Genomic DNA, 23,096 nt, shown 5'->3' on the forward strand with positions numbered 1-23,096 from the left:
AGACTTGCCTCTAGGTTGGCAAACTTTTTTCTGTAAAGGGCCTGGTAGTAAATACATTAGGCCTGTGGGCCACTTGTCTCAGTCATAAACTGCTCAGCTCTGCCCTGGTAGTGCTAAAGCAGCCATAGACCATGTGTAAATGAATGAGCATAGCTGTGTTTCAATAAACCTTTATGGACACTGAAATGTGAATTTCATGCAATTTTCATGTGTCATGAAATATTATTTTTTTCCATTTCTTTTCTTCAACTGTTCAAAAATGTAAAACCCATTCTTTGATGGAGGGCCATACAAAGGCAGGTGGAGGGCCGGATTTGGTCTGTGACCGCTGCTTTAGATGCATGGAAGTCGTTGTGGTTCATTAGATGTGGTAGTTTCATGCTTTCTTGCCTTTGCTTGACCTGGAACACATCTTCCCATGGTCCGTCTGGCATCTTTCTGAGACCCACATTTAAGTCACTGCCTCTTTTTTGGCTTACCTTAAATCCTTCTGGCAAAACTAATTGCCCTTTTATCTCTAGCCCAGGAACTCTTAATCAGGCCTCAATTACAGCACTTATGCTGTACAGAAGTTATAGATTTATGTCTGTGCCTCTCTTTAACCTGTTCTCCTTAAGAACAGAGATTGGCCTAGGTGCATTCATCTTTTTTGCTGTCACATAGTAATGTCACCCCGAAATGCTTGTTAAACTGAACATGGTTGCCTACCTCCTGATAACCAGTCTGAAGCAGAGCCCGACTAGAACTCAAGCCTTCTGATACCCTGTGGTATTAGGTAAAATTGTGTCTGGCCACAAACATCCTAAATTCTGATAGGACTGAGACAAGAATATAATGTACTATGTTGTAGGTTATCTTTTATTTTAAGTTTACTTCTTTTTATTTATCTGGGAAAAAATATCTCTCAATACCATTAGAAGTTGGTAATCATTAGCTCTGAAGTGCCATAAATCACTTAAGACTCTAGTGCCACAAAGCTGACTGTGGGTGAAACTGATCCAATGCCAGTGATTCTTCCCCTGCCCTTCCAGGTCCATTCTTTAAACCTCTCTGCCCTGTTCTGTGCCACAAGAAGCTGACCTCTGTGGACTGCTAGAGAGCAAGGGAGCCTGGTGGTAATGCCAGCCAGGATCCCAGGGCATAGAGCAGGACAGAGCAGGTCCTGTTTCCTTGCTCTTGGCTTCCTGTTGGATTGGCAGATGGGAAGCACAGTGGATGGGAGGGAGAGAGGAGAGGGGTCAAGCTACTGATCCTCTGATCCCCTTCTCATGCACTGGCTACTGTGGATCCCTGTGGTCCCCTCCTCCTGCACTGTGGGTAGGGAATAGCTTTCCAGGTCTGCCAAGGGGCAGACCTCTCTTCTGTGGCTCCAGCTCTTGCCACCTTCTTCCCTGGTCCCTTTGCACACCTAGTGGTGGTGTAGGCCACCTGCTGCTTAGTCCTCAGGGGCCTCACCATCTCTTGGGGGCTCCTTTGACTCCACCCTCACCTCTGTACATTGTGCCTTCACTAAACCCTCTACCGTTAAAGCTGTGCAGTATTCCTTCTGTCTCCCACTGGACCCCTGACTAAAATCTATTTCTGCCACTGTTTTAGGATGTATTTGCAATAATAAAGCTTAGCCTGGTCTTTACTGGCTCCAAAGTTTTTATTCCTTTAGAGTAGTAGTTGTCAACTGGAGGTGCTTGTGCACATAGGGACATTTGGCAATGTCTGGAGACTTTTTTGTTGTCATGACTGTGTGTGTGGGGGCGCTGCTATTGGCTGCTGGTCCCTGTGGCTCCCTCCTACTGCACTGTGTCTAGCATCTAATGGGCAGAAGCCAAGCATGCTGCTAAACATCCTGCTATGCACAGGACACTTCCTCACAACAAAGAATTATCCAGCTCACAATGTCAATAGTGCTGAGCCTGAGAAACCTTGCTTTAGAGAGTCACCAATGGAGTTACTAAACGATCACTGTATATCCTTGCACTATGCAGTCTCAGTCAGGAAAACACTAGAAAAAGCAGGTTTCAAGGAAGAATCATTTATTAACAGAATCACAATAATTGAGCATGCCAGACCCAAATTAACACTGCTGGGCTTCAAATCCTGGCTCCTGCGTACTATTAATGAGACCTGAGCCAGCTAGTTACCCTCTCTATGACTCTCTCTCCTCAACTGTAAAACAGGACGAGTAATAGTATCTCCTTCACACAGTTGCTGTTATGATTGAACAAAGTAATAAATGGCAAGCGCTTAAAATCTAGCAAGTCCTCTTTATACACTGGCACACACTAACATGCAAAACTTCATTCTGGGCTATGCTAAGGATGATAGAGAGAACAGAGAACAGGGCCTGCTTTCAAGAAGTTTAAAACTAAAACGGTGCTTTTTAGATTGTGAGTTGTTCCCTGCTGCAGATTTGTAAAATTAATTTAGAGGCTGCAACTAGCGTTTAAAAATAAAAATGACATTTTCAGAGTAAATTGTACATAGTAAATACCACTTGGTCATATTTTCCTTTTAGCTCTACAGATATATGCTTATACTGGGTTGTGATTTTTTTTTTTTTTTTTTTTACAGTGGGGTGAGATGAACAAAACAAAGTTTGAAAGCTATGGTTAATAGGAAAGGGAAGACACCCAAAGCACCATCAGAGGAGGCCCTGTAATTCTGCAAATACAGAATGAATTAGAGATTTATGGCTCACAGGCTGTGTGATCTTGGGCTAGTTACACAACCTCTCTGAGCCCCAGCTTCCTCAGCTGGAGAAAAAATAAACAGAAATAAAAACAAATGTATCACTGTACTGTGGGGAGTACTGAGTGGGGCAATGCACATACAGTGCCTAGCACAGGGCCTGGTGTGCACAGATGTGGAATCGATGTGTGATCTGGAGACTGCCTGGCTTGGGTTCTTGTTGCCCATTGCTGACATCACACCTTAACCTTAAAAACTGACAGATGGGCCCTGAGTAACTTGAAATATTAGAAACACCCAGCACTTACTTAATCAGATAAAATTATAGCATTCATCTCTGCTTTTGTCTTTTGAGAAACACAGCAGAAAGATACAGACAGCTGTTCCACTCACACAAAGACCCAACCTCAGCAGTGGAAAAAACATCTCCAAGAAAGCTCTCCGGGTAAGCCTTTGTTACGCTACTGAACCAAGTTGGTTTCTTGTTTACTTTCTAGATATTTCAAATGGGTACACCACCCAAGGCTAAGTAAATTAGGCCGTTCCTGAAAGGTTCAGATTTTGAACGTAATGCTTCTTCCTTCAGAGCTGCTTTTATCCCAGTTTCCAGCCAGAAAGCCTGGCCCTAGGAGCCTTGTGGAGGGGGCACTACTCTGCCCTATGCTACCTCGAGGGTGAGCCAGCAGGCATTTGGCCTTGGAGCCCAGGGCTTCACACAGGTCCTTATACTTAATAGGTACGCAGTATAAGCTTGCTGTCTATTCTATTAAAACCGATAACAATTTGAGAGCAGTAATAGCTAAAGGCTTAATGAGCGTGTTCTGAGGCCAACCCTTGGTGTTTATCGCTATAAATTTTGAGTAGTTTGAATAAACTCAATGTTGAAAAGGAATGTGCTCATCCGCTCCCATCTATCAGCTGGATTTTTGGATCTCTTCCAGTTACAGACAGCTCCTTGCTTCTGGGTTAACCCACTCCTTTTTATAGGTGGTTCTTGGGTTAGGAAATTCTTCATTATTGCAGCAGAAATCTGCTTAGCTGCGATCTCCACCTGCCATTCCTGCTCTGATCTGTTGCCACTAGACGGTTCTTCACAGATTTGAGCATCAAAGCTATCATGCTCCCTAAAGTGATTTTGGAATATATTCATGTTTTAGATACAATGAAAAAGAGTAGAAATGTAGGCTGCAGATGTCGGCAAAGGCTGGTGGTTAAGAGAGTGGGCTCTGGACTCAAAAGGCAGGAGTTCGGATGGCCTTGGGAAATTGGCTTAACCTCTCTGAGCCTTAGCTTCCTTGTCCATAAAGTGAGGTGATGACCGTGTTTCCTTTGCAGGGTAATGATGAAGATTAAAGGAGATGGTACTTGTCAAGTGCCTAACACTGTGCCTGGCTCTTAGCAGGCACCTGCTATTAACTATTACGATTAGCCTGGCATGTGAGAGGCAGCTCCAGCTACATAATTTGGGAAACATCCCTCCCTGGGGTAAAAGACAAGGGCAGATGCAGAGATGCAAATCTGTAGACCTCTGGTCTGCAAATAGAAACGTACAAAGAAGGCAAGGATGCCTGAAGCCACACCGGACCCAGTAGCGGGAGGCGATGAGCCCTCCAGGTGTCATCTCTGCTGCCCGCTGAGAAAGCCAGACAGTCCTGGGACCTGCCTACCTTGGTACTGGGCGCTGAATCCGCGCTGCCGGTGGTTGCCATCCGACGTGAAGTGCAGTCGCAGCCAGTTCTTGCTGCTGATAACGGGGGCTGGGAGGCTGGCTCCGGTGAACCTGTGGGAACAGGAAGCAGATGGGCTCAGGGACCAGAGCTGAGCGGTATAGGTGTATGAGCATTCAGGAGTTCCCCCACTTTCCTTGAGTGCCGGGGCCTCAGCCCAGCTCTGGAACAGGAAGGGAAGGCGGTGTTGCCCCAGGCCCCTCCAGTACCCTAGGCCTACGCAGCTTGAGATGGCTCCTCCAGGGCCTCATCCCACTGCTGGGTTTCCCTCAGCTGCTGGGAGGAGGCAACTGATCCTTCAGACCACAGCACCTCCTGCTTAAATTCCCTAAGCATTCCTTCCTTTTTCCTTTTTCTAGTTCTTTGCCTTTTCTGCTTGGAATATATTCACCTGTAATCCTTTCTCCTGCCCATCCATGTCCCCCAAGATGACTTTGGGAAGCCCCTTAAGTATCACACGTGCAGTAAAGCGTTCCCTACTCTCCTTGGCTTTGAAGCACAGATTTGGGTTCTTATCCAGGTTTCACCAGTGTGACCTTGGACCTGTTACTTAACCTTTCTGAGAACAGGAGTAATACCAGCCCTAAGAGTTTGTGGGAATAAGTAAGAAATCTTATGCACAAGGAATCGAGGTCAGTATCTGGCACATATTAGCTTAATAAATATAATTTTCCTTTGTCTTCCTCTGTGATGCCACAACATTTTATTCAAATTATAATTCAGTTATAGAAGTGTGTGGTTTCCTTAAGATAACTCCTCAAAGGTGGCAATGTGGCCTAGTAGTGAAGAAACTTGAGCTCTAGAGGCATCAGCTGTGTGATCTCAGGAAAACTACAGAAACCCTCTGAGACTCAGTGACCTTATCTATAACATGGGGATCATAATGACCCCCTCTCTCAAAAGATTGCATGGATTAAATGAGATAATACACAAAAAAAGATCTAAGCACAGTCCCTGGCCATAACAAGCTGTCAGTAATGGCAGCTGCTGTTCCGTTCTTCATCTTTATTTCCAGCTTCTAACACAATACTGGACACAAAGTAGGCATGTCAGGGTTCCAGCAGAAAACAGGTGTCACAGTCATATGAGAGTCCCAGGAGTTTGATGAATGACTCTTTTGCATAGGTCCTTATACCCTTTCTCTATACTCTTTCACATAGGTCCTTATACCCTATGTGAAACAGTCATTCATCAAACTCTTGGAACTATAAAGGTGAGGGCCAACTATGGAGGGACCACCAGGGAGGGGCAGTATCCCAGGGGTAGCAACTGGGGGACTTGTTACCACTCCCAGTCCTGGAGCAGAGAGAAAACAGTTATCTCCAAACAGGGAGCTGCATATAAGAAGACACCATATAGGATCCAGACCTTCTTTCACAATCTGGGGCTATAGCCGATTTATGAAAAGCCCATCAAGAGGAGGCAAAGAATGAATACCCAGAACTCACTCTCCTCCTTCCCCTCCTCCAATCCCGCACTGATTCTCCTGTTGATCTAGCCCAACTGGAAGCCAGAGAGCAAGAGAGCATACTGATGCAGCCCCTTAGGTAAGTATTCTCAGGCACGGAGCAAGGAGAAGGCAAGGCAGACGATCTGGAGGTGCAAATGGAAGACATCCAGCATAGTGGGTCTTCATAAATATGCATTAAACAAAAGAACTAACCAAGGAGCTTCACGCACTGCAAAACTGAATTCTTACTATAATGAAAATGCTGACACACACCAAACTTCAAGAATATAACCCATATTGCTATGGTAAAAACTATCTTAAAAACCAATTACTGTATTTCACCAGACCCCATTTAAAATAGTTTATTACGGACTGAGTCATTTAAGTTTTCTAAGGAGCCACAAACGTATTGTGGTTTTTTTTTTTTTTTTTTTTTTTCTCCAGGCCAAATTCAATTCTATCTCAATGACAAAGCTTGGAGGCTATTTATATAAGGGAAGTAGAAGGAGGGAGAATTTACCTGAATAATTCAGGACCAAAAGCTCTTTACTGCAAAATGGAATGAGGGGAGGGTGCTGAGGTCACAATCTTGAGAGATTAATGATCAAGATTGTAGCAGGAATTCAGTGAGACTTCCCCGGCCTGTGAGATCAGGAGAAGCTCTAAGGGGCACCTCCCACCTCCCATTTCTCCCACACCTTTACCCACTCCTAGAAATCCTGTTAATTGTTAATTTCCAAGGCTTAAACTCTCAGGGCCCTGTGTTGCCCATGCAGCTTTTCTGCTGCTGCCTCCCTGGACATAAATGTTGGGCAGTTGAGAGTTTTCTTGGCATCTATCAAAGAATTGGGGGCTTACATGGCAGAATCATCACATCAGACTCTGCCACTGAGATGGTGTCATGCCTTGCTCGAAACTCTCCAATGAAAGGAACCAACTACCAATACCTGCAACATGGATGACTCTTTTCTTTATTTTTTATTTTTTATTTTATTTTTTTTTATTATACTTTAGGTTTTAGGGTACATGTGCACAATGTGCAGGTTTGTTACATATGTATCCATGCACCATGATCAAGTGGGCTTCATCCCTGGGATGCAAGGCTGGTTCAACATACGCAAATCAATAAATGTAATCCAGCATATAAACAGAACCAAAGACAAAAACCACATGATTATCTCAATAGATGCAGAAAAGGCTTTTGACAAAATTCAACAACCCTTCATGCTAAAAACTCTCAATAAATTAGGTATTGATGGGACGTATCTCAAAATAATAAGAGCTATATACGACAAACCCACAGCCAATATCATACTGAATGGGCAAAAACTGGAAGCATTCCCTCTGAAAACTGGCACAAGACAGGGATGCCCTCTCTCACCGCTCCTATTCAACATAGTGCTGGAAGTTCTGGCCAGAGCAATCAGGCAGGAGAAGGAAATAAAGGGTATTCAATTAGGAAAAGAGGAAGTCAAACTGTCCCTGTTTGCGGATGACTCTTAAAAGCATTATGTTGGGCCATCAAAGAGGATATACTGAGAGTATACACTGAGTGACTCATTCATACGAAACTCTGCAAAAGAGTTTAGTGAGAGAAAGCAGATTAGTGGTTGTCAGAGCTGGGGGTGAGAGATAATGGTTGGGGATTGCCTGCCTGGGAAAGAGTGCAAGGAACATTTGGGGGTGATGGAAATGTCTTACATCTCGAATGAGATGTTGATTCGATGAGATGTACACATTGGTCAAAGCTCCAAGGGACTGTACATTTAAAATAGGTAATTTACAGCCAGTCACAGTGGCTCATGCCTGTATTCCCAGGGTTTTGAGAGGCCAAGCGGGAGGATTGCTTGAGGCTAGCAGTTGGAGACCAGCCTGGGCAAGACAGTGAGACTCCATTTTATTTACCCATTTACTTATATTTTGGATAGCATCTCCAAAATATAAGTAAATAGGTAAATAAATTAGATGGTAATTTTATTTTATGTAAACTATATTATAACAGAGTTAGTGAAAAACAAATCAAAACAAAACAAATCTTCCGTGGCTCTAATCCTCAGGGTAAAAGACCTTACTGTAGCCCACAAGGCCTTGAAAAAGCCACTGTGCCTTGACTTTTCCTGCCTCCACCTCTTCATCCTTTATGCTCCAGCCACAGATGTCTCCTTGCTGTTCAAAACTGGCCAGGCCTGCTCCTGCCTCAGGGTCTTCGCAGTTGACATCCCCTCTGCCGGCTGTACTGGCACTTCTCCCAGAACTCCACCTGGCTCAGCCCCTCACTTCCTCCAAGGCTTTGAACAAATGTCACCTTCTCAGTGAAGCCTTCCTGGTCTGACTCCTGCCTGCCTTTCACCCTGAATGTGTGTGCGTGCGTGCGCGCGCGCACACACACACACACACACACACACACACACACACAGTTCTCCAGTCAAACAGAAGAGTTCATGTATTCAGGAATATACATTGTTCTTTTGTGCTTCTCTGCCTTTGCCCTTGATGCTCTTTATGCCTTTTCTCACTGCACCACCTGGCTGCACAGAGAGGTAAAGAAACTTGTTCATGGTCACACAGCTATCAAGTGGCAGAGGTGGGATTTAAATCCAGCCATCCCATCCAGAGCCTATGCGCTCAGCCACTGCATTACACTGACATGTACATGCAAGCATGAAGGAAGGCAGTGGAATCGTTTAGGCTGAATTCCATTCTGTTCCTCTTCTCCCCCTCCTGACTTCCCCCAGGATCCTCTTTAATTTTGCTCCCTCTTAGAATCATAATTAAAGGAGAGAAACACAAAGAGAGATTCTCCCCTTCAAACCTTTCTGTCCACATTAACTTCACTACGGGGGGCTTGGGGAATTCCAAGTTCACCCAGAAAATTGCTATTGCAGTACAACATAAAATGTATTTAAGCAATTACACTCAATTTTTTTTTCTTTTTGGTAAATTGACTTCTGTTAAATGGGGCTTCATTAATGGAATCTGGCTTGGGGAGAATTAAAAAAAATCACTCCCTTTAATGCATGTAGTTGATTATAGAAAAGTGGCTTTCAGCTCCTCTGCAGAAAGCTCTGCGCCCTTCCCTTCATGAAGGAGAGCTCAGAGCAGATTTTGCGGGAAGCATTTCTTCTTAAGAAGCTTCTCATGCAGTCGGGATGTTGGGGAGCTGAGAGATACCCCCACCAAGATGACAACAGTGACTGTGCAAGGAATTGCTGCCTAATTGTAAGTTGAGGGGGAGGAATGTTAGGAGATCTGAGTTTAAATCTTAGCATCCCTGAAAACTGACATCTTCAGGAGAACATTCATTTGTGCAATCACCAAGCACATATTGTGTACAAGGCATTGTGCCTGCAAGTGAGGGCCACTCCCACTGTGGTTCCCTAGATATAGGGAGTCCCTGAAAAGCCTGGAATGTATATGATTCAGCTGCAATGCCTTCTTTTCCGTTCAGCCTCCATTCCTTCTCCATCAATAGCATCTGGCTTCTGTCCTCCCAGAGCGTCTCCTGTGGGCATTATCTGTTAAGTAAGCTATGTGCATGGCCCTGGTCTGATTCAGAGTTGAAGCACTTCTGCATCCCAGTACTAAGCATAAACCATCCCTCCCCATCCCCAAGGCTGGCCTAGGAGAATGTGAAATATAGGAGGTCCTCACCACCTTATCCCCACTCCCAAGCCCTCTTCCCTTCCCACCTGTCACCTGCTTTCCCCCCTGATGAATGGAGAGGACACCAGGATACAATCGGAGAAACCCTTTTGAAAATGTCTTGGTCAGTGGTGGGCAAATAGTCCCAAGGCCCTTGTTTCAGGCTGATCCCTCCTCTGCTAAACCCAAGCCACCTCTCATTCCTGAAGCAAACCGTTAATGACTCCGCCTTGACACCCATTCTCATCAAAATGCTTTCCAAAATCAGTTTTCCTTTAGCTAAACTCCTAGGACTTGCTACGTCAAGATAAATTCTTTCCCCAAGACAATCCCATGATGTATATTTTCCAGGAACTGAGTGAATGCCTGGGACAAATGGAAGTTTCTTTTGAATATGAGCTGCTGGGCCTTATCTTTGAAAAGAGGCCCCTCGGCCTCCCAAGGTTTTCTTTTCCAGCAGTGCCTGCCCACCCTGGTTGTGTGGACAGCTCTGAAAGATCTGAGCCAGCCTTTGAAGATTCAATTCCCGGCTACCTAGTATGTGTTTGGGGTTGGTTACTATGCTCTGAACAAACCAAAGCTTTCCCCCAGTCGTTTCTGCTCCTTAGTGCAACTGCTCCCCCTAATCTACACCATTCTCCTGTTCACCCGACCCAGGCAGCATCCTCAACTCCCCCTTCTCCTTGACCCCTATCGCCAATTGTGGCCAAGTCTTCTCCATTTCATGTCCTCATTGTTTCTCACCTGGACTACAGAGATGGGCTTCTAATTTGCCCTTTGCCTCTGATCCATCTTCCATACTTTGTGGGAAGATTTGATCCAATCCCTGCCTTGCTGGAAAGACAGCAGCAATGGTTGAACCCACTGGCTCCAGAATAAAGTCCAAGCTTTTTAATGTCTTTCCTCTTCAATGACACACACTTTGAGGTCCAGCTACACGGAATGGCTTGTACATCCTGGAATGCGACTAGTACTTTTGTGTCTCCAGGCCTTTGCACATGCTATTCCCTCTACCTGGAATGCCCTTTTCCTGTTGTCCCACATGGCTACTTGGGAAAATATCACTGATCCTATAAACCTAACTAAATATTTCCTTTCCTCTATCTCTCCCTCTCCCTGCCCCCAGTGGACATGGCCCTGCCATGATCCTGGGCATACCAAATTGTACTCATCTTTTGAGTTGACCATCTCTTCAACTAGCAGGCAAGCTCCATGGGAGCTGGAATAAAATCTTCTTTTTGTCTCAGTATCTCTGGTGCACAGCACAGTGCCTGGCACACAGAACAAATACATTTCATAGAACAGGGGTTGGCAAACTATAGCTTGCTGCCTGTCTTTGTAAATATAGTTTTACCAGATTACAACCATGCCCATTCATTCATTTACATAACGTCTGTGGCTGCTTCCACATGCAATGACAGAGTTAAGGAGTTGTGTAAGATGATGGCTTGCAAAGCCCAAAATATTTATTTTCTGGCTTCTTACAGAAAAAAAGTTTGCTAATTCCTACCACAGAAGCCTCACAGATGATGTAGTTGGTTGGTAAATAAAAATGTAATTTCTAAGTAGGGAATCATAAAAAAGGACACACATTTCATTATAATATAAAACAAACATACATTTATTTGCCAATCAGTTTAATGCAGGACCAAGGCCTTTCCTTTGATCATGGGTTTGTTCTCCACATTGTCTATCTTATATAAACTACAACCATAACGCATCATTCACCATTTCAAATGTGGCTACAGATCGTCCGTCCAGCCAACAAATATTTCTTGAGCACCTACTGTGTGCCAGAAATTGACACCCATTCTCATCAAGGTGCTAAGGATGCTTTGTCCCATCCCCCTCCCCTCATGTAATTTACCCAGTGGGGTACAGTTGTCTCATTCACTGACACCTAATATTTAGTAAGCAATTCTTTTAAGAGACTCTCCTTCATGGAATCATTCCAAAGCATTCAATTTAGTTTCCATAGATGCATATTTCCTTTCACACTCATATTTCATCAGTTTATGTGATGTTTAATTTAAATCACATAATTACAATAACAAGTATGACTGGCACTGAGAGACTTGGCAACAAACCCAACTGAATCTCGGAAAGTGCAAGACTCAGCTGATGGGAGCAGAAGTGCACAGGCATTGAGGGTGGGGGTGGAAGACGGCCTGTTGGCAGCAGGTGCTGGGGGTGCCATGGGCACCAGTCAGGAAGATCTACTGAGGCCATGGGAGTGCTGGGTAGTCCAGCTGGCTTCTTTGGTGGAGGGGGGTTGGGTTAAGAATACTTTTATTAGACATGCTTTGTGAATGAATGAATAAATGAGCAAACAGCAGTGGCTTACTTTCAGTGGTGGGATATCGAATTACATCCCCTCTGCTATCAGGAGAGTGGGAACCAGCTAATCTTAAAATCTGAGATTTGAGAAGGACTTCAAAGGTCTTCTAGGTCTAATGCCCAGCTATATATGAATCTCAACCACAGCATTCTTGAAAAACAGTCAATTATGATCTATTTTGAATGTTCCCAACAATTAATTTACCTTCTTGCCAAATTCTCTCTCCCAATCTTGATCCATCCCCACTCTTTTCTTAGCTACTTCCTACTCATCCTGCAGGTGTATCAGCCCCTGGCTCAGGAAACCTGTCCTTTGTTGCTGAGTCTCGTTTACTTCTCCTTTGTCCCCTCTGGGCACCCTGCACTTTCTCCACCATAGTGCTTCTCTCACCATGCATTGCTGAACTATGAGCTCCCTGAAGACAGGAGCTGTTTCTTTCTTGTTCACAGTCCTTTCCTTGGTACCTTGGAGAGTGCTTGACACAAAGAAAGGGCTCAGTAAATATCACTCCGTGGAAGAAGGGATGATTGGCCGAATGAATGAATGAATGAGATCCTGCTGGTGAAAGCAGAGGTTACATGTGGGGAAAAGCAGAGAAAGAGGCAGTGAGCAGGTGAGCCAGGGAATAGGAGGGAGGGCCTCCAGTGCCATGCGGGCTTCACCCAGGTTTCCCATGGCACTGGCCCACTCCTGTCAAGACATGCTTCCCCACTCCTAGTTCCTCAGCTCTGGCTGTGCCCCACTACCTGCTTCACTTAGCAGCTGCTGGTACCTTCCTGGGGATTCTTCTCATGCTGACCTATATCCCCAAAGCAACAACAGTGGGGTCTGCTAATCAATGTGGGCAAATGTTCCCCTTTCCCCAGAAGCAACTCAACAAACTCAACAAATTGTCAGAACTCCTTCCTCCTCAGCTAATTGTTAGCTCCAGGGAACCCACAAAAACCACATCAGGTAAATGTTTTTCCTCCAGATGCATGGCTCTCTGGAGGACATGTGTCTGAGGCTGGGAGTGCTGAGGGACAGGGAGCCTGGCTGTGTTTGTTGTCGGGACGAGGGCTTCCTCACCAACATGCTGGGTCTTGTGTATTGGGTGGTGGCATATTGCGAAGGTCTAGGGGGTGGCTTGGTGTGTCAGTTTCCTTCCATTGCTAGCTCAGCTGCTCAGCTGGCAGAGCTGATGGGTAAGGTGTTTCTTGCCTCTATAGAGAGGATCTTCCCATCGTGCTGAAGTGACAGAACAGGGTTGGGTCTGAAGATCAGAACTGGTGCTGATGCCAAGCTCTGGGTGAGGAGGCTTGTAGGTGGATCCCCAGCAGCTTTTCTGAGTTGCCCACTCCATCCTTTACTGTCTCCAGGTCTAAGTCAGGCAGTTCTACTCCCTTATGAGGACTGGAAGCCTTTGAAGACCAGTCTCCTTCCCTCAACCCACAGCTCCTGACAGGGGTAGCCATGTACATCATATGACCCATAGGCTACAGCTGATTGGATCCTGGTGGTCATGTATCTCAAGCTGGGACAATCAGCTGATGGAACTTCTATCTGGAAGGTAGGTCCCTATGGCCCCCATTTGAGGTTTGGATGGAGAGAAGGGCTGAGTACTCACTTTAATGAGGAGAAGCCCCCACAGGCTTGGCTTTCCCAGGGGAGATTTGGGAGATGGTGACCTAGCATCATTTCTTCCACTTCTGTTGCTGCCTCCCCAACTTGCCCTTATTACTTTTATATGATGTCCTGAACCTTGTACATTTACCCTCCAGGAGCCAGTCTGACTGGACAGAATCTAAGAGCATTCTCCACTCTGACCAGCTGCTGAGGCTTTAGCTGGCTGTCCCCTGTCCCCAGCCCAAGTCTCTATTATACGTTAGATCCGAGATCTGGGAAGGCAGTGCTGAGGACTGGCAGCCTCCATACTCTAGGATGTTAAAGCCTATCCCCATCAGGCTTGGCCCAGAAACAGGGTGCAGGCCTCAAGAGCGTGGTGACTACAGCATATTCACACTCAACTCTACTCAACCCTCTTCTTCTTCCTGGCTGGAGTCTCTGCCTAAGTGAAGATGACACCTATCTAGCTCATCACCTGTCTTCTTCCCCACAGAGGCAATAGGTTTAAAAAGGTTAAGGTTTAAGGGCCAGGCCCTCGGAACCAGACAGTGCTATATTTGAATCTGCGTTCTACTGTTTCCTAGTTGTGTGAACATGGGCATGTGACATAACTTCTCTGAGCCTCAGTTTCCTCATCTGTGCAATGGGATTCCTCTGAGCAACAGTACTCATGTGTATAATATGTCCAAGTCTGTGCCTGGCATACAGTAGGTGCCTCACAAATGTGAGCTATTTTCCCCCCGCCTTGCTGGGATTTGAGAAGAGGGGGTGGGATCTTACCAACGCCTTGAACCCTACCCTTCAGATTAGACCGCAGAGCAGCCTGGCTTAGTTTTCTCCAGGGAAATGAGGCACCTGCATCTACTCTGGTGACAAAGCAGTGCAGGGGTAGGACAGGGCACTCTGTGGTACCCGGACCAGCCAGTACACCTGACCATCACCTTCCCTCTTTCTCTGGTGAACCCCAGCCTGGCCTCCACTGGCTCCTGCTTTCCCAGCCTTGCCCACTTTCCACCTGTCACTGGCAGACATGACTTGGAGAAGGAACCTGCTTCCTGCCATAGAGGGTGGCACCGCTTGCCTTGCAGAAGCCTCCGCTGCTTGTAATTAGTATTATTTCTCACCCAGAGGAACTCTGGTAAATGGCTTCTTGAGGAGCTGCCCACATCAGTGTGTGCCTGCCACTTAACTGCCACTCTGAGTTTGAGCATCATGGATGTCCCTTCCCCTGTTAGGAGGCAGCTAGTGGGCCCTGCCAGAGATCAACAGCTCTGATGTCCAGAAGAATGAGTGAGCTGCCCAACAGCTGGAGGATGGGTGAGTTAAACATCTCACACACACTAAGACTAGTGAGCAAGTGGTCCTAGAGTCCCATGGAGCTGAGTTCTAATCCTGTCTTCATTGTCTGCTGGCCATGTGACCTTGGAGAGGTGGCTTCACTTCTCTGAGCCCTTCTTTCCCCAGTTTATATCTCATAGTGCGATTGTGAGTGACGCTCACAAAGTTCCCTCTAAGGCCTCAAGACACGACATCTACAATTCTTGGCCCTGTCATATCTCTGTACAGCAAGGTAGACTCATAGGCAAAGGGAATAATATTTACTGAGTAGAAACTAATTTGGGGTAGAGACTTAGCACGCGGGCCCTAGAAGAAGACTGCCTGGGTTCAAGTATCATCAGCTCTAAACTTACTGCCTCACTTTGGGCAAGTAACTGACCTGCTTTAGGCCTCAGTTTCCCCAACTATATAGTAAGGATAATAACAGCACCCACTTCATTGAGTTGTTAAACGGTTTAAGTGAGGTGATGCATATAAAAGGTGCCTGGCACATAGCATGTGCCCAAAAAGCATCAAAAGTGGGGGAGAGGAGAATTCCTCTCTTCTTGTATTGCTTGCTGCTGTCCACCTGGGTTAATACCTTATACTTTGGCTTTCAGATGGGAGAAATCCAGATCACATCCACCTACAGAAGAAATGATTGGCTGCTATGGATTGTAGCTAAACCATAGGAAGAGTCGAGTTGTAGCTGGCCCCAGGGATGGCCAGAACCAAGAACTCAGATGCTACAAAGGCCCTCTCTCGGTGCCCCATCTCTGTTGTGCTCTGCCTGCTGGCATCATTCTCTCTATTGCAAATGGTGTCTGCTTGAGGCTGGAGCCATGACCACTCTAAGTACCTCTGTGATTCACTCTCTCACCTTCATCACTAGAGAGAAGATGACAATCTCTCCCCATGATTCTAATTAGAAAAAGCCCATCAGAGGCCTCTGGTTAGTTTAGCTGGGGAATGTGCCCATTCCTGGGGCCAAGGAGGTAGCCTTCACTAGAACCCCATGACTAGTTTGGGGACAATTCTCCAAAAGAAGGAATGTGCTCAAAAGAAGGGAGGAGTGCTAAGCAGACAAAACAAAAGATGTCTGCTGTGGATGAAAGAGAAGTAGCTGGACTGAATAATCAGGGCCACTCTCCTATGCTATAAAGGAGTAGGTTTTTAAAGACCTGTGAGGAGCATCCATAGATCACTGTGTGAGTCATCAACCCAGAGTTGGTCTTGTTCTAGATCTGTCCCGTATCCTTTCATAGGTAGCCAGGCATCCCCCAACCAGGCTGATCCCATTCTGTGTCTAATCATCTGACCACTGCCTGCCCACCTGTCCACTAGTCCATTGGGCTGGGTGCTGACACTTCACCTGGCTTTGGCAAGCTTCTGCCCTTGGGAGTAGATGCAGGCTCCGTGCTTATCTTCAGATGCTGGTGAAGTTCTATGAGTCATCCAAGTCAGTTGACCTCCTGGACTTAGAACATCCCATGACCTAGAAATAAGTTGACTAGATCTATCCAGAATGAGGATCAACCCAGATTAGAAAAGATTCACCTGAATCTTTTTAAATATTGAGATTTAGACAACTTTTCCTCCTTCCTTCTTCCCTCCTCGTGAAATACTTGGCCTTGCTCCTTCCCAGTTGCTTCCTTACCCTAGCCCCAGCCAAGGGAGTTCCTAGACTACCAGTAGAGGCTAAACATATGAGGCAAGGGGTCAAACAAGCTTGAGTTCGAAGCCTGGCTCTGCCACTTATTGCTGTGTGGCCTTAGATAAATTAATCTCTCTTTTCACGCTTCCAGGCTTCCAGAGATGATGTACCCAAAGTATGATCATCATTTTTGTTAAAATATTGTGCTCACATCTGATTAACAGTTCCTGGCACGAGGTCAGTGCCAAAGAGCCTTGGACTGACTGCTTATGGCCTGGCCTCCCTATCTGGTTTCTTATTATGTAGCGATCCAAGTGAATTCAGATGATTCCCTGGACTACCACCCTCCTTCCTGGGACACATCCATCCCTCAAACACTGTTCATCACTGGCCATCAAAGCAGCAGCCACACTGCTCCAGCAACTCAACAGCTATTTATTGAGATGGGTGTGTGAGTACATGAGTGAGTGAATGAACTGAAAAAACGTTAAGAGTGAATTAACTGGTAAGTGAATGAGTGAATTAGTGACTTAATGAGTCAGCAAGTGAGTGAAGAAGAGTGTGCAGGATTGAATATATCATGTTCTTCTCTCTCAACAAATTGAATATGCCGCGGTATAAAACTTTCACCTTCAAATGTGTCTTCTGCATTAACACAAGCAGGGGTTAAGAATGGCAGAGGAAAAGTTACAGACCAGCAGCCAGAGGAGAAAGATACTGTGCTAGTTTCCTATTGCTGCCTTAACAAATAACTGTACATTTAGGGGCTTAAAGAACACAAATTTATTGTGTTATAATTCTGGAGGTTAGAAGTCCAAAATGGGTTTCAGCAGGCCAAGATCAAGGTGTGGGGAGGGTTGAGCCCCTCTGGTGGCACTAGGGGACAATCCTTCTGCTTGCCTTTTCCAGCTGCTAGTAGCCACCTGCATTTCTTGGCTCATGGCCTCTTTCCCTTGTCTTCAATACCAGCAGTGTAGCATCTTCAAATCTCTCTCCACCTCTGATCCTCTGCCTCTCTCATCACGTCTCCTCTGACTGTGACACTCCTGCCTTCCACTTACAAAAGGCATGTGATTCTATGAGGCCCACCTGGATAATCCAGGATCATCTCCCTATCTCTAAATCCTTAGAGTAATCTTATCTACAAAGTCCTTTTTGCCAAGTAAGGAACAAATTCACAGGTTTCAGGGCTTAGGACACCGGCATCTTTGGAGAGGCATTCTTCTGCCACTTGCAGATGCCTTGTTCAGAGGGTAAATGCAACCAGTGAGTCCCACTCCACAGAGGAAGGGGCGGGGGGGCGGGGGGATGGAGGAAGTTTCAAACCATTTGACAAATACATGCCTATGCCGGGTATGTTTGCTGTTGTTGCTGTGGCCTGAGCACTGAGGGTTTTGAAAAACTTAGGTGATTCCATCATGCTCCAAAATTTGAGATATACTTTGACAGAGATATGCTAAGAGCATATGCTGCTGTAACTGAGGGTAAAATCTGGCCCTGTGATTCCTGGAGAGGATGGATCAAGAGCAGGGTGTCTTTACCCTGGGTGCACATTGCTATCAACTGGGAAGATTTTTTTTTTAAATGTTATTTTGAAATAAGAAAAGAGTGCAAAGATCGTACAGAAATGTCCTGTATACCCTTCACCCCGATTCCCTAATGTTGGCATCTTACATAACCCTGGGTCACGCATAAAAACTAAGAAATCAGCAATGGTACAGTACTAGTAACGAAATGAAACATTTTATTCAGATTTTCCCAGATTTCCACCAATGGCCCACTGTTTTTCTGTCACAAGATTCAGTCTAGCATCTCTCCTTGCATTTGTCCTGTCTTCTTGGTTTCTTCCAATCTGCATCAGTTTCTTAGCCTTGCCTTGGTTTTTTAAAATCTTGACATTATTAATAGGTACTGATCAGGTATTTGGTAGAATGTTCTTTATTTCAGTTTGTCTAATGTTTCTTCATAGACCCTGGCTATGGATTTTTGGGAAGAATATCATGGGGGTGAGATGCTGTTATTATGGCATCACAGAAAGGGGTTCTGTGATTTCAACATGACCCATTATTGACGATGCTTACTTTGATCACTTGGTTAAAGTGATGTCTGCCAGATTTCCCCACTGTAAAGTTACTATTTGTCCCTTTCCATGTTCTTTCATTAGTAGTGGGTGGCTAAGTCCAGCCCACACTGGAGAGGGGGAATGCCATCTGTTTTTATTCCTATCATTTCAGTTTGTTTAATCTTCATGGCTTTGTTATCACCTCACTACTTTTTAGAGTATGGTTGTAATGAGCTAGACTTGCCCAAAGTTACTCAGCTAGTAAATGGCAAAGCTAGAATTTGAACTTATATGTGTCTGGCTTAAAAGGCCATGTTCTTTCCACTTCATGTTACCGCCACCAAGTAAAGAGGATCTCACAGTCTCTGAGGTGGAAGCTCCCTCTCAGCTTGTCTGGGCAGTGTTTTTCAAATCCATTCTTGGAGTGTGACCCATCAGTGGGTCATGAGGTCAGTCTGTGGGTGGCATTTTAAATAACAACATAAAGTAAAGGTGACTATAACAGAGTAGAAAATAAGGGTACGTCACACAAGTAGAAATTTTTTATCCCTATGTCTTCTCTGTGCTTTGCTACCTTCGTCTGAATTCACTTATCCTTGTATGGAGATAAAAACAGCCCTCCCATAGGCTTGTTATGAGGATTGAATGGAAAGATGTACATAAAGTACTTAGAAGAGAGACTGGCTCATATTAAGCATTATATAAATATTAAGTATGTATGTATGTAAATGAGTCGTGATGTAAAATGTATTTCTTATTGCAGACTGCAATCAAGATGTTTGAAAATACTGAACTCACATCTGTAGATGAGGAGTTGGCAGATTTATGACCCCCAGCTTGTAGCCTATTTTTTAAAAATAAGGTTTTATTGGAACACAGCCACACTCATTGGTTTAGGTATTTTCTATGGTTACTTTCGAGGTATAGTGGCAGAGCTGGGTACTTGCAACAGAAACCCTGTGGTTCACCAAGCCTATCATATTTACTATCTGGCCCTCTAGACCAATGCTCCTGCCTGGAGGTCATCTCATAATCTAGGGAATATTGGACACCTCTTCCTGGGCATGTGGTCTGGTCATGCCACTGTCCTCGCGGGCATGCTTGCTCTATGCTGTGTGACTGCCGGGCACTTGGATCTCCAGAAGCTCATTACTCTTCTCTATTAAACTGATGCCTACATGGTGAAAGGCTAAAACCATGGTACTTTGATCAGGGTCCCAGCAGGAAACAGATGGCCACTCAAATTAAAATAATTGGTGAGGGCAGAGCGTGGGAAAGTAGCAGAGACCTCAGAGGCTCATAAAAGTAGAGCTTTTCCCACCCTAGGCAGGAGGAGATAAAGAGAGGGGGCAATGCCTGTATTGGAAGGAGAGAGTCATTTAGAGAGGACACCTTATGAGGACCAGTGACCTTCAGTCCAGGGACACAGAACCAGCTCCAGGTGACCCTGGGGTGGGGATCCAGGAGAATAAATGCCTCGAGCTAACTTTCCTCCATCTCTGATCTCCTGTGGGGGGCCCCATTGACCAAAGTGAGATGGAAGCCAGAGGGTATGGGATCCATTGATGTGGCTCATACAGGCCAGCTTCCCAGGCCAGAGAAGGTTGAAAAGAGAAGGTTGGAGAAGGCTGGAAAGGGGATCTGGAAGGGCAACTCTTAGATACCCAGCACACTGCATTGATTTAGGAAGCCAGATTTATCTACTTTTCCTAAGCTCCCCTAAACAAGGACTTCTCCTGCTTCATCCTCCAAGTTGGAACTTTGACAACACCAAAAGGTTGACATAGCTTTTCCCTTTTACTGCCCTTTCTTCTTAAATCTGCTAGCTTCCCGATAGCTATTGTGGGTTAATCTTCCTGGATCTTATCATCATGAGAGGGATGGAAGGTTATGAACAGAGGCACGGATAAGCTACTCTGTGTGTGTGTGTGTGTGTGTGTGTGTGTGTGTGTGTGTGTCTGAGCCTGAGCAGAGTCTGATTAATATGTGGACTTTCATTAAAGTTCTTCCTCATGTCCCATCTTTTGATCTCAGAAAGGAGCTGTGTCCCATTCATCTATGCAGCTCTGCTCATGTCCAAAAAATGTGTGAGTCAACCTCTGGCCCCTTGGGAGAAAGAGCCAGGGGGAAAAAGGCTACCTAGGTTGAGAAGTGTCCCCAGAGTAATCTATTCCTTTGCCAGACCCCCTACTAGCCCAGACTTCCTTGATGGCACCTGATATCTTACAGGCCCCCAAATCCTGCCACACAACTACAGCTTGTCCCCTGGAGGGGCTTCCCTGGCCAGTCCAGAATGCTCAATTTATGAGAGATCATTGGCTCACAGGGAGGAAGGGGATGGCTTAGGTAGGCCAGCCACCTTGCAGCAGAGCTGGGGCAAGAATTCAGGATTGGAGACTCTTACTAGTTTCCATCTTTCTTTTACAGAAGATGAACCTTGAAGTCTTGGAACCCTGGGAATGAACCTGGAAAAATTCAAAATATGGTCTCGTCTTAGACAAGTTTCCTTGTCCGGCTCAGCTGCTGAGACCACATATCTGGACCCTCGGTGCCCTGGCAACAGCTCTGTGCAGGCAGGATGAAGCACACAGGCTTAGGTTAAGCAATCAGCAGTCAAAATCCACACTCTCACCTGTGAGTGGCTGTTCAACCTTGAACGTGTTACTTTTTATATTAATGAAACTCAGTTTTCTAGTCCTATAAATTTGGGGCTATCATCAACCATTAAGTTATATTAAACCCAGTGCCACACAGGCAAGTACCTAGCAGTGTCCAAAGGCACCCAAACTGACAATTTTTCATCTTTTCTCTTCCCTCCAATTGAAAGACTAGTGGAATATCCGCAATTACGTTGACCAAAAGCCAGAAGCCGGCCAGTTTGAGTGTAGCTGTTACAGCTTTGTGTTCTAAACCTAAGAAATGGGGACCCCTCACATGGGAGTGGGGAGGCTCCTGGATGTGCTACAAATTCCATTTCATTTTCATGGACTCAAGTGCTAATTAATAAAATCTCAAGGTTCTCCTCCCTCTTTCCCCTCACATTTCTTCAGAGAAACGAAGAGTTCAAACTCATAGCCCAAGTGCTCAGGTTTTAAATTAGACAACTTTGTCCTGACAGGAACCAAGTCACAGCTGTCATACCTGATTACTTTTAGAGTTACTACTAACCCCTTTGTATGGCATGAGCTGCCACTGTTCAAGGCAAACAGAAAGACTTCACATTTTATCATGACAGCCCTGGAGCTATCCACCTCCCCATGTTCATTATTCTCAGCCTGTCTTTGGAAGGGATGATGAGGCATCCCGAAAATCGTATAGTGAGGAAGGCAGACCCCATGGCCTGTCACTACAGCCTAGGGATTTTAAGCCCCTAAAGTGCAGCAAAACCCACTGCCTCCAAGAAGCCAAGGAGAATTATTTCCGGGGGACATAGCTGCCTCATAGCCTTCTATGAATGAACCATCATCTTTCATGAGAGGCAAACATTGACCCTCAAGTAACCAACCAATAAGAGCACCTGTACACAAATGCCCACAGGTGTTGGCTGGGATTGGCTGGCTTGTGGATGATGTCACAGTTTCCCTTCTCTGACTCAACAATGCCATCAGCACTGAAAAGGCTGAGCCCTGACTGCAGCTCTTGCAGACAGAAAAATTCACTGCAAGTAGAGCACTTCTAGATTGCTCCTGGAGTGTGGGAACAACAGTCTCTCCTGTCCACGTTACTGAATCCAGAAAAAAGATGAACTTACGAACATGGGAAAAGAAATCCAGCTAAAGCCTAAGGCAAATGTCTCTTCTTATGTTCACTTTTTGCTGAATTACAGAAACAAATTCAAGGAGCAGCAGCCAAATACCTACGTTGGCTTTAAAGAGTTCTCTAGAAAGTGTTCGGAAAAATGGAGATCCATCTCAAAGCATGAAAAGGCCAAATACGAAGCCCTGGCCAAAGTCGACAAAGCCCGATACCAGGAAGAAATGATGAATTACATTGGCAAGAGGAAGAAACAGAGAAAGCGGGATCCCCAGGCACCCAGGCGGCCTCCATCATCCTTCCTGCTCTTCTGCCAAGACCACTATGCTCAGCTGAAGAGGGAGAACCCGAACTGGTCGGTGGTGCAGGTGGCCAAGGCCACAGGGAAAATGTGGTCAACAACGACAGACCTGGAGAAGCACCCTTATGAGCAAAGAGCGGCTCTCCTGAGAGCTAAGTACTTCGAGGAACTTGAACTCTACCGTAAACAACATAAACAATGTAATGCCAGGAAGAAGTACCGAATGTCAGCTAGAAACCGGTGCAGAGGGAAAAGAGTCAGGCAGAGCTGATGGATCCAGTTTGAAAAAATAAAATGCCATTCAACCGTATTTCCTGTTCCTGGTCTCACGTGTGGCATTAGAGTAGCTGTGACTGATGCTTTGTGGAGGAGGGAGTGGCTTGGTAGAGGAGAGATTGGGGCAGGGAAACTGATCCTGAGGAGGGGAAGGGAAAGAAGGGGAAGGGAGGAGAGGGGAAGGGAGGAGAGGGGAAGGGAGGAGAGGGGAAGGGAGGAGAGGGGAAGGGAGAAGGGAAGGGAGGGGAAGGGAGGAAGGAGGAGTGGGATGGAGGGAAGGGAGGGG

The 23,096-nt window shown here is 45.7% G+C and overlaps 2 protein-coding genes across 10 annotated transcripts in view; one reads left to right on the forward strand and one right to left on the reverse strand.

Moving 5' to 3' along the window:
* Positions 1 to 23,096, reverse strand: part of CSMD2 (CUB and Sushi multiple domains 2) — a 701,208-nt gene that overhangs the window by 377,770 nt on the left and 300,342 nt on the right. For all 9 annotated transcript variants that reach the window (XM_032160157.2, XM_032160162.2, XM_032160160.2 and 6 more), the window contains exon 6: positions 4,353 to 4,465. In XM_032160157.2, coding sequence (XP_032016048.1) covers positions 4,353 to 4,465 — 113 coding nt within the window. The remainder of the gene's footprint in view (positions 1 to 4,352; positions 4,466 to 23,096) is intronic.
* HMGB4 (high mobility group box 4) lies at positions 18,515 to 22,844 on the forward strand. Its single transcript, XM_032160176.2, has 2 exons — positions 18,515 to 18,929; positions 20,908 to 22,844. Exon 2 carries the CDS (start codon positions 22,236 to 22,238, stop codon positions 22,803 to 22,805), a length of 570 nt encoding a protein of 189 aa, XP_032016067.1. The 5' UTR covers positions 18,515 to 18,929; positions 20,908 to 22,235; the 3' UTR covers positions 22,806 to 22,844.

This window comes from Hylobates moloch, unplaced genomic scaffold (assembly GCF_009828535.3).
Source record: "Hylobates moloch isolate HMO894 unplaced genomic scaffold, HMol_V3 SCAFFOLD_8, whole genome shotgun sequence".
Lineage (NCBI taxonomy): Eukaryota > Metazoa > Chordata > Mammalia > Primates > Hylobatidae > Hylobates > Hylobates moloch.